This window comes from Toxorhynchites rutilus, chromosome 2 (assembly GCF_029784135.1).
Source record: "Toxorhynchites rutilus septentrionalis strain SRP chromosome 2, ASM2978413v1, whole genome shotgun sequence".
Taxonomy (NCBI): Eukaryota; Metazoa; Arthropoda; class Insecta; order Diptera; family Culicidae; genus Toxorhynchites; species Toxorhynchites rutilus.
The window spans coordinates 196,437,279-196,455,453 of record NC_073745.1 but is presented as its reverse complement, the minus strand read 5'-3'; the positions used below and the strand labels follow the sequence as shown (position 1 = coordinate 196,455,453).

Sequence of the window (18,175 nt, the reverse complement as noted above, 5' to 3'; positions counted from 1 at the left end):
AAGGAGCCAACTGACTGTATTGTTACAAGTATATATAAACATTTTTCCTTAATTCTAATGTTAATGGTGTAGAAAACCGATTACTCGCGGTCTACTCGAGTTTAGAAGGGTGACATATTTTCTTCAGGAAAAGGAAGGGATAAAAGGATATGTTGACAATGTTCACTCTCACATTCACACTCACATTCATTACACTCAATTCTTAAGCCTATCTTATATCTAATATGTATTTACATTTCACCTTATTCTATTGTTAATAAGAAGGGATTTGATTTCTCGCGAAGGAAAAGGAAAAGGAGAATATAAGGATATAAGGACAATCAGACACGAAGATCGATAACTTTTAGGAAGACATATATTTGGGACATGTAGTCAAGGTCTAAACCAGCCTACACATCTCTCACCGGCACGCACATTGGGCTGCCTTCCTCTAGCCCGAAGAGAGTTTTCTAAATTCGATCTGGCAACAAGATACTCCTCGCACGACCAAACAACGTGTTCGATGTCGTGGTAACCTTGGCCGCAGGCACAGATATTGCTGTCGGCAAGATCAAAACGAAAGAGTAGCGCGTTTAACGAACAGTGATTGGACATGAGTCGGGAGAAGGTGCGAATAAAGTCCCGACTCAAGTCCAGACTTTTGAACCATGGTTTGAGGCTAACCTTAGGGATAATTGAGTGGGCCCAATTCATCTTCATTCCATTTGCGTTGCCAGTTAACGATGGTATTTTTACGAACTAAAGAATAAAATTCATTGAAGGCGATTTGACGCTGATAAATTTCGCCTTCAATTGCACCTACCTTTGCTAATGAGTCAGCCCTCTCATTACCCGGAATTGAGCAATGTGAAGGGACCCATACAAAGGTAATGACATAACAGCGTCTGGTTAAAGCACTCAAAATTTCTCGTATTCTCTCAAGGAAGTACGGCGAGTGCTTTTCCGGCCTCACTGAACGGATAGCTTCGACAGAGCTAAGACTATCCGTTACAATGTAATAGTGTTCAACAGGTCGTGAGGCGACGCTGTTCAGCGCCCAATGAATTGCTGCCAATTCAGCAATATACACTGAGCAAGGATTCTGAAGACTGTGTGAGGTGCTAAAAAATTCGTTGAACACTCCAAATCCTGTGGACTCATTCATAGAGGACCCATCAGTGAAGTACATATTATCACAATTGATACGCCCACACTTTGCATTGAAGATCGTAGGAACGATCCCCGATCGATGATAATCTGGAATTCCATGGATTTTCTCCTTCATGATCAGATAAAAAAATACAGAGGAATTGATGTAGTCAGGAAAACAAACACGGTTGGGAATATACCAAGAAAGATCAACCTGCATGGAGATGAATTCATGATATGAAGTCATGAATCCATAATGAAAATTTAGCCCGATCAGCTGCTCAAAATTTCCGATCACCAATGGGTTCATAACCTTACACCGGATGAGGAACCGAAGAGATATTAAATTGAAGCGATCTTTTAGTGGGAGTACGCCTGCCAAAACCTCGAGACTCATGGTATGCGTTGAGGGCATACATCCCAATGCAATACGGAGACAAAGATACTGAATTCGCTCGAGTTTAATGAGGTGTGTTTTGGCAGCTGATTGAAAACAGAAACTGCCATACTCCATCACTGAGAGAATAGTTGTTCGATACAACATTATAAGATCTTCGGGATGGGCTCCCCACCAGGTGCCGGTAATTGTACGGAGAAAGTTTATTCTTTGTTGACATTTTTTACTCAGATACCTAATATGGGACCCCCAAGTACATTTGGAGTCGAACCAGACCCCAAGATACTTGAATGACATAGCATGAGTGATCGGTTTACCCAAAAGTTGAAGCTTTGGCTTTGCTGGTCTATGCTTCCTAGAAAAAAACAGGAAGTGGGTTATATCTATGGTATAACCGCAAGGGTGACGTAGGACTATCGTTGATTTAGAGATCATTTGTTTGAAGTTGAATCTAAATTCATTCTGAATGAATGAATATTTGGGGGACTTCGAAAACGAGAGCGTTACGTTGGAGGCACAAGGTTTTATGCATCCAATATTGGATACGGAAATATCCTACTGATGGGGAACAATAATCTTCAGAAGCTATCCTGTTAATTGCGATTGATTGAAAATCACAAAACCAAATGTATTTGGTCACAGTGTTACATGGATAGAAAACATTCAAATAATCTTTTTCACATGAATGTAATTTTAAATTCCCAGAGGAACTGGCAGATTATTTTCAGTAACGATTAGATATTACCACATTTTCCTCGATACTGGAAGCCCACCAGTGGTTAATGCTAACTTGATAACCATCAGTTAATAGCACTTGATTGAGACATATTTGGTCACAATGTTACATGGATAGAAAACATTCAATTAAACTCTTTCACATGAATGTATTTTTAAATTCCCAGAGGAACTGGCAGATTATTTTCCGGATCTTTCTCAATGCTGAATGGCATCCAAACGGAAAGAATTCTGTGCGTGTATGTGTGTATGTAGCGGCTACTTCGATGGTCACCTTCTCTTCTCCTGAAGGATCGGCTTCTCTGTGCTCCCTCACAGTTCCAAACAAACTGCTTGCGTTTCAGGGCAGATCTCGATCCTTCGCCGTCGAGCACCCTCAGCAACGATGTTGTCTTGTCGATGTCCTCACGAAAAATGAATGCATCTCACCACCAGAATATCGCTTAAGTATGCTTTTTGTGCATGATTGAATCGAGAGAAGGCGTGGTTTACGATGGCAATTTGGAAGGCAAACTAGAGGGGAATGAACTCTCTGAGCTCGGAACTTTCGGCGACTGAGCAATAATCGATTGCGGGCGCATACAATATTGGATACGGAAATATCCTACTGATGGGGAAGAACAATCTTCTGAAGCTATCCTGTTAATTGCGATTGATTGAAAAACCACAAAACCAAATGTATTTGATCACAGTGTTACATGGAAAGAAAACATTCAAATAAACTCTTTAACATGAATATATTTTGAAAATTCCCAAAGGAACTGGCAGATTATTTTCAGTAACGATTAGATATTTCCACATTTTCCTCGATACTGGAAGCCCACCAGTGGTTAATGCCAACTCGATAACCACCTGTTAATAGCACTTGATTGAAACATATTTGGTCACAGTGTTACATGGATAGAAAACATTCAATTAAACTCTTTCACATGAATATATTTTGAAAATTCCCAGAGAAACTGGCAGATTATTTTCAGTAACGATTAGTTATTTCCACATTTTCCTCGATACTGGAAGCCCACCAGTGGTTAATACCAACTCGATAACCACCTGTTAATAGCACTTGATTGAAACATATTTGGTCACAGTGTTACATGGATAGAAAACATTCAATTAAACTCTTTCACATGAATATATTTTGAAAATTCCCAAAGGAACTGGCAGATTATTTTCCAGCAATGATTAGATCTTTCCGGAACTTTCTCGATGCTGAATGGCATCCTAACGGAAAGAGTTCTGCGCGTGTATGTGTCGATCCTTTGGCCGTCCACCTCCTCCAGCACGTTAGGCAACGATGTTGTCTTGTCGATGTCCTCACGAAAAATGAATGTGTCTCACTTTCTTTCTTTCTTTGTTTTTAAGAGGCTTTAAACTTTGCAGTTCATTCGCCTCTTGCCCAGTGAAGAGCCACAATAAAACCAGCCCAGAGGGGACTGGCGAAAGGGAAACCAAAAAAATCACTCATCAGATCTGTCCGCTCGACCCTCGGTTAAAGAAGAAGGTAGGAAGAGATCCCATGCTTCATAAGATATTTAATATATGCTGTAAAGAAAAGTAAATATTTACTGATCCGAGGACCAAAGCAGTAACGAAGCACAAGTGACCCAGCGAAAGGCGTGTTCCAAAAACAAAAAAAACAAAAAGGCCCTTCTCAGGAGGATAGGAAGGAAAGGAGTGGAAAGGATTTGGGTGGGATTAGTGGTGTGGAAGGGGGTGGGAGTGGTATGGGAAGGAAAGAGGGGTGGGGTGAAATGAAATGAAATACAGTTTGAATAGATAATAAAATATAGTGGTTTTGAATTTAATGGTATATAGTAGAGCTGAAAAATGGAGAGGTTTATTTAATGAATTTATCCTCCTTGGTGAGTGTGGCTGTAGGAATAGGAAGTTGATTAAAGTATAATGTAATGGATAGAAGATAGATATGGGTATGAAAGTATATATTATATTATTTGTTATTTATTATTATTGAATGCGTGTATATACATGTATGAATTCCTTCCTTCCGACCCGTACATACATGTGTATACACACATAAACACGCATACATGACTGTGAAGTGGCGAACTTTAATAAGCAATTTCCAAGGTATTTAGTATTTCGATTTAGATTTTACCAAAGAAGTCGGTTTCTTTCAGAAACGCAATTAAATTGGTTTCTTGGGTCTCGTCTCTACTGAGGATATCTCGGAGACTCTGACCTATGTTGTGTCGGACTCGAGCATCTTTGGTATGTTGACATTCAAGTAAAAGATGGCTAACGGAAACCGGAGCTTCGTTGCAAGCACATTGGGGTTTTTCGGCTCTGCAGAACAAGTGTGAGTGGGCGAAGTTAGTGTGCCCAATTCGAAGACGGGTAAGGACTTGCCTTTCCCTACTATTGAGACGGTCCTCCCAAGGGAGAGTGGAATTTTTAATTATATGAAGATGAGTGGGACGGCTGTTTATCCAACCTATGTCCCAACTTTCACGGACTTGCTGTTTTACCCAGCGGACAATGTCAGATGGAGGACAGGGCATGTCTGGGGGTTCTATTTTGCTGCCCTTGCCGGCCAGTATGTCGGCGGCTGTATTTCCGCGGATTCCTGAGTGACCAGGAACCCAGCAGAAGGAGATGTTTTTATTTGAAGCAGACTCTTCTGTTTGCTTAATCCATGGGTGTTTGCTGTTTCCACTTAGAAGATCGTGGAGACAGCTAGCTGAGTCTGAGAATATTGTGGTAGGAAGAAAATCATGGGTGCATTCTTGGGTAGCTATTAAAAGGGCGAAAGCTTCCGCACTGAAGATGGAGCATTGCGGTGGAAGAGAAAAGCTACCAGTGTATCTACTCTCAAAGATTCCACATCCAACTCCATCGGCACTGACCGAACCATCTGTGTATACCTGGTGGTTGATTTGAAAATTGGATGTAACGAGGTTATTGAAGCAGGCTTTGACTTTTGGAGAAGGGTCTCCCGCCCGAACTGCCTTGAGAAGTTCAAGGTTAATGTTCGGCGGTTTGACGTTCCAATTTCTTCCCGTCGCAGATGAACGTTCACATATATCGGGAAGATCTTTGTTCGTGAGATTTTTGAACCATGTTTTAGCCCTATGTATTAATGGGACATTGTGGTCGCTTTCGGGGAGTGACAAGTGACGGATGGCTTATGAGTGATGGCTTTTGTTACCAGGTGGGTGAAGGGAAGCGCCAATTGCGAGCCGAATTGCTTTATTGTAAATTGGTTGGATGGTGTTTAACACCCTGTCCCCTCCACGGCTGAAGGTGCCTATTCCGTAAAGGATTTGTGGGACCAACCAAACATTTACAACATTTAGCAGCGTCTTTCTATGGCCAGAGGCTAGGTTGCCTGCGATAGCCTTGATGATGTTTGTGTCTCATCACCAGAATATCGCTTAAGTATGCTTTTTGTGTGTGACTGAATCGAGAGAAGGTGTGGTTTACGATGGCAATTTGGAAGGCAAACTAGAGGGGAATGAACTCTCTGAGCTCGGAACTTTCGGCGACTGAGCAATAATCGATTGCGGGCGCATACAATATTGGATACGGAAATATCCTACTGATGGGGAAGAATAATCTTCTGAAGCTATCCTGTTAATTGCGATTGATTGAAAAACCACAAAACCAAATGTATTTGATCACAGTGTTACATGGAAAGAAAACATTCAAATAAACTCTTTAACATGAATATATTTTGAAAATTCCCAAAGGAACTGGCAGATTATTTTCAGTAACGATTAGATATTTCCACATTTTCCTCGATACTGGAAGCCCACCAGTGGTTAATGCCAACTCGATAACCACCTGTTAATAGCACTTGATTGAAACATATTTGGTCACAGTGTTACATGGATAGAAAACATTCAATTAAATTCTTTCACATGAATATATTTTGAAAATTCCCAAAGGAACTGGCAGATTATTTTCAGTAAGGATTAGATATTTCCACATTTTCCTCGATACTGGAAGCCCACCAGTGGTTAATGCCAACCCGATAACCACCTGTTAATAGCACTTGATTGAAATATATTTGGTCACAGTGTTACATGGATAGAAAACATTCAATTAAACTCTTTCACATGAATATATTTTGAAAATTCCCAAAGGAACTGGCAGATTATTTTCCAGCAATGATTAGATCTTTCCGGAACTTTCTCGATGCTGAATGGCATCCTAACGGAAAGAGTTCTGCGCGTGTATGTGTCGATCCTTTGGCCGTCCACCTCCTCCAGCACGTTAGGCAACGATGTTGTCTTGTCGATGTCCTCACGAAAAATGAATGTGTCTCACCACCAGAATATCGCTTAAGTATGCTTTTTGTGTGTGATTGAATCGAGAGAAGGTGTGGTTTACGATGGCAATTTGGAAGGCAAACTAGAGGGGAATGAACTCTCTGAGCTCGGAACTTTCGGCGACTGAGCAATAATCGATTGCGGGCGCATACAATATTGGATACGGAAATATCCTACTGATGGGGAAGAATAATCTTCTGAAGCTATCCTGTTAATTGCGATTGATTGAAAAACCACAAAACCAAATGTATTTGGTCACAGTGTTACATGGATAGAAAACATTCAATTAAACTCTTTCACATGAATATATTTTGAAAATTCCCAAAGGAGCTGGCAGATTATTTTCAGTAACGATTAGATATTTCCACATTTTCCTCGATACTGGAAGCCCACCAGTGGTTAATGCCAACTCGATAACCATCTGTTAATAGCACTTGATTGAAATATATTTGGTCACAGTGTTACATGGATAGAAAACATTCAATTAAACTCTTTCACATGAATATATTTTGAAAATTCCCAAAGGAACTGGCAGATTATTTTCCAGCAATGATTAGATCTTTCCGGAACTTTCTCGATGCTGAATGGCATCCTAACGGAAAGAGTTCTGCGCGTGTATGTGTCGATCCTTTGGCCGTCCACCTCCTCCAGCACGTTAGGCAACGATGTTGTCTTGTCGATGTCCTCACGAAAAATGAATGTGTCTCACCACCAGAATATCGCTTAAGTATGCTTTTTGTGTGTGATTGAATCGAGAGAAGGTGAGGTTTACGATGGCAATTTGGAAGGCAAACTAGAGGGGAATAAACTCTCTGAGCTCGGAACTTTCGGCGACTGAGCAATAATCGATTGCGGGCGCATACAATATTGGATACGGAAATATCCTACTAATGGGGAAGAATAATCTTCTGAAGCTATCCTGTTAATTGCGATTGATTGAAAAACCACAAAACCAAATGTATTTGATCACAGTGTTACATGAAAAGAAAACATTCAAATAAACTATTTAACATGAATATATTTTGAAAATTCCCAAAGGAACTGGCAGATTATTTTCAGTAACGATTAGATATTTCCACATTTTCCTCGATACTGGAAGCCCACCAGTGGTTAATGCCAACTCGATAACCACCTGTTAATAGCACTTGATTGAAACATATTTGGTCACAGTGTAACATGGATAGAAAACATTCAATTAAACTCTTTCACATGAATGTATTTTTAAATTCCCAGAGGAACTGGCAGATTATTTTCCGGATCTTTCTCGTTGCTGAATGGCATCCAAACGGAAAGAATTCCGCGCGTGTATGTGTGTGTGTGTTTGTGTAGCGGCTGCTTCGAGATCTTCCCGGGGAACCGTTTGTGGCATCACTCTCCTCCTGATGGATTCATGTCTAGCCTAAGGTGCACAAACAGGCTCTTGGTGACACCGTTCATCAGCGCTTTCATGATAAACGAAGAGCTTCACCACAACAGCGACAACATGCTCCAATTGCTGTTCAATTAGAACTGAGTAGATTTCCGAGCGGCGCTCGCTTATATACCGATTGGTGATTTCAATAGCCTGTTTTGAAAGCAATTTTAAGACTATTGAAACAAGTTTTTGGATCAAAAAGTAACAAGTATAGAACGCGTAAACATTTTATCTTTCGAATGAAGTGTTTATCATACCATTTCGTTCAGTTGTTAAGGAGCTATTAACGCTCAAAATCTCGGTCTCTGGCGTAACGCTTTCGTTTTCGAAACTTTGATTTTACACCCCGGTATAGAAATGAAAGACGTAGTCCTACGTCAAAACACCATCTCTGTTTTCTCCGTGGAGAATTCGATCCCTAGCCCAATGGCCCAGGTTGAAAAATTGTTCAAAGTATCTTGTAAGAGTCCTTGCAGGTCGGATTCGTTTGATCCTACGACAGACACCACTCCATCATCTGCAAGTTGTCTTAGGCTGCAATTTTGTGTAAGGCAATTGTCGATGTCGCTTACATAGAAGTTGTACAAAAGGGGGCTTAAACATGAGCCCTGGGGGAGGCCCATGTAAGAGAACCGACTTACTGCCGAATCTCCGTGAGAAAAGTTGAAATGTTTCTCACAAAGCAAGTTATATAACATATTATTCAATAGAGGCGGCAGACCCCGAGAGTGTAATTTGTAGGACAAAACCTCTATTGAAACAGAATCAAAGGCCCCCTTTATGTCCAAGAATACTGAAGCCATTTGTTTTTTTCCGGCGTAAGCCATTTGAATTTCTGAAGAAAGCAACGCAAGACAATCATTCGTCCCCTTGCCCCTGCGGAACCCATATTGTGTATCTGAGAGTAGGCCATTCGTTTCAACCCATCGATCAAGGCGAAACAAGATCATTTTCTCCAACAATTTCCGTATACAAGACAGCATTGCTATTGGGCGGTACGAATTGAAGTCGGACGCTGGCTTTCCGGGTTTTTGAATAGCTATAACTCGTACTTGTCTCCAATCATCTGGAACAATATTATGCTCCATAAACCGATTGAATAAATTCAACATGCGATGTTTCGCCACATCAGGGAAGTTTTTCGGCAAGTTGAACTTAATTCTATCCGATCCCGGAGCAGAATTGTTACATGAAAGGAGAGCAAGAGATAATTCTACCATCGAAAACTCGAAATCAAGATCGCACCTATCTTGTGAAATATCTCGAACAATTTTTTGTACAGGAACGGAATCGAGACATACCTTCCGTGCAAAATTTAAAATCCATCGATGTGAATATTCTTCGCTTTCATTCGTTGAAGAGCGATTTCTCATGTTTCGAGCCACTTTCCATAATTTTTTCATTGACGTTTCTCGTGACAGACCTCCCACGAAATTTCGCCAATAAGCACGTTTTTTCCCTTTATCAAGTTTTTAAATTGATTTTCAAGGGATAAATACGTTTGAAAATTCTCAATGGTTCCACTTTTCCGAAAAGCTTTAAATGCATTCGATTTATCCTGATAAAGCTTGGAACATTGGCTATCCCACCATGGATTGGGAGGCCTTCGACGAATAGTGGAACCTGGGATGGGTTTCGTTTGAGCGCGAACCGCGCTGTCATAGATCAAACGAGAAAGGAAGTTATACTCCTCCAATGGAGGTAAACCATCTTTGGAATTGATGGCTAGAGCAATCGCGTCCGCATATTTTTTCCAGTCAATGTGTCTTGTGAGGTCATATGCCATATTTATAGATTCGGAAGAATTCGACCCAATGGTGATGGAAATTGCGATTGGCAAGTGATCACTACCGTTGGGATCCTGGATTACATTCCACTTGCAATCTAACGATAGTGAATTCGAGCAAAGCGAGAGGTCAAGAGCACTTGGGTTAGCAGGAGGTTTAGGTACACGTGTTGTTTCCCCAGTGTTCAAAACGGTCATATTGAAGCTGTTACAAAGGTCATATATCAACGATGAACGATTGTCGTCGTACTGTTCCCCCCAGGCAGTTCCGTGAGAGTTGAAGTCTCCCAAGATCAATCGTGGCTCAGGAAGGAGTGAGCACATGTCAACAAGTTGCTTGCGGCTAACCGCAGCTCTCGGAGGCCAATACAAGCTGACTATACAAAGGTCTTTGCCTCTGATGTTTGCATGACAGGCAACAGCTTCGATCCCTCCAATAGGTGGAAGGTCAATTCTAAAAAAAGAGTGACACTTATTGATCCCCAATAGTACCCCTCCGTATCTGTCATCGCGGTCCAAGCGTATTATATTAAAATCGTGGAAAGAAAGATCATTTTGAGAAGAGAGCCAGGTTTCGGACAGTGCAAAAACATCACAATTGACTTTATGAATTAGAAATTTGAATGTATCCAATTTAGGGATAAGACTACGACAATTCCACTGTAAAACAGTGATATCTCCGACCTCTCTATTTAAATTAGACATCAAGAGAGATAATCATTGCAAGGAGGGGCCATGTTTGCATCAATTGTTGCAAAATTGTCTTCAATACTGGAAGCATTGAGATGACAATGGTTCTGATGGAGTCGGAAACATTAAAACACTTGAAGATTTGATCCAAAAGGTCAGACAACTTTATAAATCCCGATTGGGAAGTTGAGCTGGACGGAAAAATAGGGACAGTTGGGGTTTTTGATGTCCCCTCGAGTGCTGGGTCGTTCGAAGATGAACTATTCCCACGGAAGCCAGGAGGAACCTGATTTTGCTTGTCCGCTGCACTCGATTTTTTAGGCAAGCTAACAGGGGGTATCACCGGAGGGACTTGTCCTTGAACTTTGGGAGTGGTCACATTTTTGCGCCGGGGATTCCCTTTGGAAATAACCGTTGTGCCCCCGCTAGCTGTGTCCGCTTCTATTTCGTCAACTGGCAACGTAGCGAAAACATTATGTGTGTTGATTGGTTGTTGCTCTTGAGCCAGTGGAGAAGCGCCCTTCAAAATTTCCGCAAAAGTGCGCTTCGAGCGTTCCTTCAAAGAGCGCTTCTGTTTATCCCAGCGACTCTTGTAAGTTTCACAAGCTGAGAGCTCATGTGGGGATCCACCGCAATATGGACATTTATGCTCAGTCGCACTGCAGGATTTCCCCTCATGTTGCTCTCCGCAAGTGGCACAGCGCTCCTTGTTGGCGCAATAATCTGCTGTATGACCAACTGACTTGCATTTGTTGCAAGTCATGGGCTTTGGCACGAAGAGTCGCACTGGAAGCCTTAATTTATCCACCATAACGTAGTCAGGGAGGGCGGAACCAGCAAAAGTTACTCGAAACGAGTCGGACGGCGTGAATTTCCCATTCTGGGAAACTTTTCCTAGTTGCTGGCAGTCCAAAATTTTAATTTGCTTCAAAGGGAGCTTTTTAAATCTGCTATCTCCCTCTTTTATTATTTCGCTCGTCAGACCCGTTTCTGTAATCACCCCCGCAATTTCTACGTTATGGTAGGGCACATATACGCGATATTCTATTACAAAACGATTGTCGACAACAATATCGTTAGCGTGCTTCCGATTAGCCACGACAACACGCAGTTTGTTCGGTCTAACCTTTCTAATTTCGACCACGGAGGAATAATATCTTGCCAGATCTTTAGAAATTTGAATGACATTTAGAGATTTTCCTTTTGGTTTGGGCCGGAAGAAAACAACCCATGGGCCAGATCCAGGTGAATCTTCTGGATAGACCTTGACACGAGGAGAGGAAACAACTGAGGGGGAGGACGAGGTCGATTGTTGAGCGGGATCAGGAACAGTAGGGCTGGGAGGCAAGTTCGGTAGTTGATCGGAAGCGGGAGCAGGAGATTGAGGGGGTGAAGAGGAAAGGTGTTAGATTCCAGAACATTCCAGAACATATGTAGTCAATGTGAACTTGGATCGTTGTTCAGTTACCATGACGATCCAGCACTTGTTATTTAATTTTCATTTTCATTCCTTGAACACCGTTTGCTGTGAAATGACGTGGATTGTTAGCGTTTAAATAAATTATGAATTAGTGTTTAATAAATCGAAGAATTTTGTTAACCTTGGAATTGGCGTCGTGTACTGTTCAAATTGAAGCCCAAAATTACGCCCGTGGACCATCCCGTATACAACATTTGGTGCCGTGACCAGGATCACGGGTGTTGGAAAACTGTGCAGTACGACGCTTGAACTTAACCACTTCACCCCTGGAAGGTTCTCGGAGAATTGCAGTACCGTAAATACATACAAGGCCTGGTTTTGGATAGGTACATGTGAGTATCTGTCCAACATTTCCCATCCCCATTGTACGGTGCTTCCTGGGTCGTCTTTTGGACCTATTCCAGACATATTCCGGTGTTGCTGTTGCTTGGCAACACATGGCAACAACTACCTAACCTCATCACCCGTCGGAAAGACTTTTTGGAGATTTGCTGTACCGTACAAATATACAAGGCCTGTTTTTGGACAGGTACATGTGAGTATCTGTCCATTATTCTCTATCCCCATTGTACGGTGCTTCCTGTGTCGTTTTTTGGACCAATTTCAGACCAATACTGATGTTGCTAGGCGTCACGTGGATACAACGATTGGATTAATACACCTACCATACCCACTTATTCCCGGAAGGACGTGTTACTACCTCAACAAGGACTACTGCCGAATCCCTACATCCTAAATCCAGGCAATATATATATATTGAACACCATGTCGGAGACCAAAATGAAGCAGAAGGAGCTGAAAAGACGTCACATTATAGATTCGATCAATCGCATCGATGAGTTTCTGGAAAACTTTCAACCCGAACGAGACAGCAAAGAATTAGCGATACGACTGAGCAGGTTGGAAAAGCTTATGGAAGCATTTGAAGCCATACAGAACGAATATGATACATTTGATGATTCGGAAAAGTTTGTGGGTGCCAACCTACGCGTTAGAGCAGTTTTGGAAGAGCAATATTTTCGGATTAAAGGTGGTTTGATGGACTTGATTCCACCTACTGCACCAGCACCTGTTCAAGCTGCACCTGTAGTTCCAGGAATTCACCATTTGAGTGGCGTGAAACTTCCGACTATTTCCTTACCACAGTTCGACGGTGATTTGAACGAATGGCTAACGTTTCACGATTCGTTCAATTCCTTAATACACTCGTCAGCAGAGATACCAACCGTACAAAAATTCCAATACCTTCGATCAGTGTTGAAAGGAGATGCACTCAAGCTGATTGAATCCCTCACCATTACTGCAAACAATTACGGTGTGGCTTGGGAGGCTTTGCTGAATCGGTATTCCAACCCATATTTATTGAAAAAGAAACACTTGCAAGCTCTTATCGTGCAACCTAGGACCCAACCCAAATCTGCTTCTACTCTTCGTGTCGTATTAGAAGAATTCCAACGGCATGTTAAAATTTTGCAACAACTTGGTGAACCGACAACACAATGGAGTAGCTTGTTGGTACAGCTACTTTGCTCAAGGATCGATGAGCAAACACTCAAAGATTGGGAGGAGTTCGTGTCTGCTGATGGAGAGCCTACGTACACTAATTTAGTAGAGTTCCTCACCAAGAAAATACGCACGCTGGAATCGCTTTCGATCACTGCTGATCAATTTACACCATCCTTTCAAAGCAAGCACAACCCTCCGTTGAAACAACCAAAATCGTCCCATGGTCCGTCTTCCTCCCGGATCAATAGTTATGCTACAACAGAGAATGAAATGCCTGAATGCCACGCATGCAGTCAACAACATCTCCTGGTGAAGTGTCCTGTTTTTCAGAAAATGACTCTAAAGGATAGGCTAAACATGGTGAACTCTAAGAAGATTTGCAGCAATTGCTTCCGTGGAAATCATTTTGTCCGCAAGTGTTCCTCTAACTTTTCCTGTCGTATTTGCCAAAAACGACACCACACTTTGTTGCACCCTGGATTCGAAACGTCGGTGGCAAGTAATGGTCAAATTAATCAAGGTACAGATCAAGGTCAAAGTACTCAGTCCAATCCTGTTTCCAACGCTGTGCTGCGAAGAGAAGTCGAAATAAGCGATAATGTTGCCAAAGCCCCAGCTTCTTTCAACACAGTATCGGATACACAAACTGTGAATGTGTTCCTTTCTACGGTCGTGCTCATCGTTGTTGACAAATATGGGAGAGAGCACCTAGCACGAGCACTACTAGATTCGGGTTCACAATGCTCTTTGATGAGTGAACGCCTTTGTCAACAACTGCGATTGGTTCGGCAACGGATAAATCAACCGATCTGCGGCGTTGGTGAATCACAGATTAGAGCATTCGGTTTGGTGTCCACCGAAATTCGATCGAGGCTCGACGAATTTTCGGTTTCCTTGAATTGTTTGGTACTTCGTAACATAACTACAAGCCTGCCTGCTGTAACAGTTTCAAAAACCAATTGGATCATACCCGAGGGCATCAATCTTGCAGACCCAGACTTCAAAGTATCAAGAAAAATAGATATGATCATCGGAGCGGAGTATTTTAATACATTCCTGAAGGGTGGCCGGATCAGTTTAGGGAAATCATCACCTACGCTTGTGGAAAGCGTGTTTGGCTGGTTAGTGTCTGGAAAATCGTCCTATGAATCAATAACCCACACTCCGTTATGTAATATTTCTACGTTGGAGTCACTCGATACAAACATCGGGAAATTTTGGCGCATTGAGGAGATAAATACAAAAATTTTGTCACCAACAGAACAGCACTGTGAAGAGTACTACAAACATTCAGTATCCCGCGATTTGACAGGAAGATATACAGTAAAATACCCTAAACGAAAAGCGTTTCCCCAAATGATTGGTGAATCCTATCAAAATGCATTGCGACGATTGGGAAATCTTGAAAGAAAATTAGATCGAGATGATCAGTTGAAGGAGAGATATTACGCGTTCATGAAGGGATTTGTGGACCTTGGGCATATGCGTGAAGTATTACCAGACGAAGAACCACCAATTATTTGTTATTTGCCCCAGCATCCTGTGGTAAAAGAGTCCAGCACGACCACCAAGGTCCGTGGTGTGTTTGATGCGTCAGCCAAGACCAGTTCCGGTTATTCCCTAAATGATGCATTTCTAGTAGGTCCCGTTATCCAAGACGATTTGTACGCGATTGTCCTGCGGTTTCGTAAATATCGAGTAGTTTTACTGGCAGATATTGAGAAGATGTATTGTTTCGAAGACGATTTGTTTCTCCAATGTGTGCTCCTTCGTTTCGGCAAAGATCAACCTATTACCAAATACGTTCTCACTACGGTAACCTATGGATTAGCACCATCATCGTTCTTGGCTACACGAACGCTTCGTCAACTCGCTGAAGACGAAGTGGATTCGTTTCCTCATGCTGCAGAGGCTTTGAAGAAAGATTTCTATATGGACGATTTCATCCGTGGCGAAAATAGCGTCGAATCGGCGATCCAATTGCGACGAGAGATGACTGAACTGCTCAAACGAGGAGGTTTTCGACTGAGGAAGTGGTGTTCCAATATTCAAGCGGTCCTAGAGGGAGTTCCGGAGGAAGATTTAGCCACTCAATCCAACCTATCGTTCGATTCCGATGAAACAATCAAGACATTGGGAATTAATTGGGAACCATCTACCGATCAGTTTCGATTCAGCATCAACATCAGCAGGAAAGAGGGACCCATCACCAAACGCAAGATTTTATCAGAGATTGCACAGCTATATGACCCACTTGGTTTGATTGCGCCGATAATCGTTCGTGCCAAAGTTCTAATGCAACAGTTATGGATGCTGTCGTTGGACTGGGATGAAGAGATACCCATCGAAATTGAAACAACATGGACTAAATTTGTCAATGAACTGCCATACCTTGCCAATTTCCGTATAGATCGGTATGCCTTCGAGGAGGGAGATGTACAATTGCATTGCTTTGCGGATGCATCCGACGTCGCTTACGGTGCATGTTTATATGTTCGTTCGGTAGGGATCAATCAAGAAGTGAAGGTCGAATTACTAACTTCGAAATCAAGGGTGGCCCCATTGAAAAAGCGGAGTATTCCACGGTTGGAGTTATGTGCGGCTCAAATTGCTGCTCATTTAGCTACAAAGGTTCGCAGTGCTTTGGATTTAGAGCTTCGATCCATTTGGTTTTGGTCTGATTCCATGGTGGTTTTGCATTGGCTCCGCTCTCCATCTCAAACATGGAAAACGTTCATTTCGAATCGTGTTGCCGATATACAAATCCTCACCCATGGTTCCAGGTGGCGACACGTGCCCGGATTGGAAAACCCTGCCGACTTGGTGTCACGCGGAATGGAAGCTGAACAGTTGATGACGAGCAGACTCTGGAGGCATGGACCCGACTGGTTGCAGAAGGGGGAAGATACCTGGCCGAAACAGGTACTCACTCTTGCCGGTTCATCGGAAGTGTTACTTGAACGTAAAATAACAACATTAGCAATTCAAAATATACCACCACCAAACCCTCTGATTACCCGATTCTCGTCGTATCATCGCATGGTACGAACAATTGCCTATTGTCTACGGTTCGTAAAAAATAGTCGGAAGCAAGAACGAGAGAGTACAATATTTCTTTCCGTCGACGAAATAAGAAATTCGCAAACAACCTTATTGAAAATTGTTCAAGGTGAATGTTACCAAAAGGAGCTGCGTGGTCTCAAAAAGGGGTAACCAGTGAACAATCAGTCTACATTGAAACATTTAAACCCATTTGTGGATGATTCCGGAATTATACGCGTTGGTGGCCGGCTTAGATTCTCCACAGAACCCTATGGTACCAAACACCCGATTCTCTTACCGGGCTTCCGCCATTTCACGCGATTGCTGATAACATCTTATCATCGTAAACTACTACATGGAGGCATTTCACACACACTTTCCGTAGTTCGCGATGACTTCTGGCCAACCAACGGTAGAAGAGCCGTTCGCAGTATAATTCGGAACTGCGTCCGCTGTACCCGAACCAATCCCCATCCTATTCAACAGCCTGTTGGACAAATTCCTCCAGCTAGAATCACTCCCAGCCGGCCATTTGCTTCAACCGGCATAGATTATTGTGGTCCAGTATACGTAAAAGCAAAACTTCGCAAAGGTGCACCAATCAAAGCTTATATAGCGCTCTTCGTATGCTTCAGTACCAAGGCTGTTCATATTGAACTGGTGGGAGATTTATCCACATCATCCTTCATCTCTGCACTGAAAAGATTTATCGCTCGTCGTGGCTTGCCAGCGAACATTTATTCTGACAATGCCACGAATTTTGCTGGAGCTAGGCACGAGCTGCATGAACTTTACCGAATGCTAAATGATCGAATGGAGAATGCTCATATCGCTACCTGTCTCGCAACGAATGGAATAAAGTGGCACATGATCCCCCCTCGTGCGCCAAACTTCGGCGGCTTATGGGAAGCTGCTGTTAAAGTGGCTAAACGGCACTTACTACGTCAAGTTGGAAACAGTACGTTACTACAAGAAGATCTCGAAACAGTGTTGGTGCAAATCGAGGGGTGTATGAATTCTCGCCCTCTGGTCGTGTTATCAGACGATCCCAACGACCTTCAAGCGCTCACACCTGGACATTTCTTGGTGGGCTCATCCCTGCAAGCCATTCCGGAGCCCGATTTAAGAGAAACACCAATCAATCGTTTGGATCGATACCAGCTAGCCCAGCAGAAAGTTCAGCATTTTTGGTATAGATGGATGGTTAACCTTGGAATTGGCGTCGTGTACTGTTCAAATTGAAGCCCAAAATTACGCCCGTGGACCATCCCGTATACAACAAAAGGTTTGCAAATTTTCTTGAGGGGGGCTTGTTTAGGTGACTTAACTCTCCCTCTAAAGAGACATCCGAGGGGGGAACGCGTTTAAGCGACTTTCCAGCTCCCGTAGATATGGAGGGGTAGACAGTGGATTCAATCTCCATGTCAACGGTTCCTTCTTCATCTGCCATTTAAAGTGGCAGATGTACACTTTTTAGTTAATTTTTCAATTTTTTGTTTGTTTTTTCTTTCTTAACCTAATAAAATTATTTATACTTATAATGCACACCACACCAGTGCGGATAATCTCCAACGCGTATCAATCCTTCGGTGCAGCTGAACCGGTGTATCGCACCACAGCACGATAATGGTGTCGATGACGAGAGGCGATAAATTCACCAGCACACAGCACACAGCGCCCGCGATGCAGGCCTTCTTTCTCCTGCTTG

The 18,175-nt window shown here is 42.6% G+C and overlaps 1 protein-coding gene across 1 annotated transcript; it reads left to right on the top strand.

Moving 5' to 3' along the window:
• The first annotated feature begins 12,684 nt into the window (after window positions 1-12,684).
• On the top strand, window positions 12,685-17,709 carry LOC129766576 (uncharacterized). Its single transcript, XM_055767151.1, has 2 exons — window positions 12,685-16,387; window positions 16,853-17,709. The coding sequence occupies exons 1-2, from the start codon at window positions 12,685-12,687 to the stop codon at window positions 17,707-17,709; spliced, it is 4,560 nt and encodes a 1,519-aa protein (XP_055623126.1).
• Window positions 17,710-18,175: the final 466 nt, after the last annotated feature.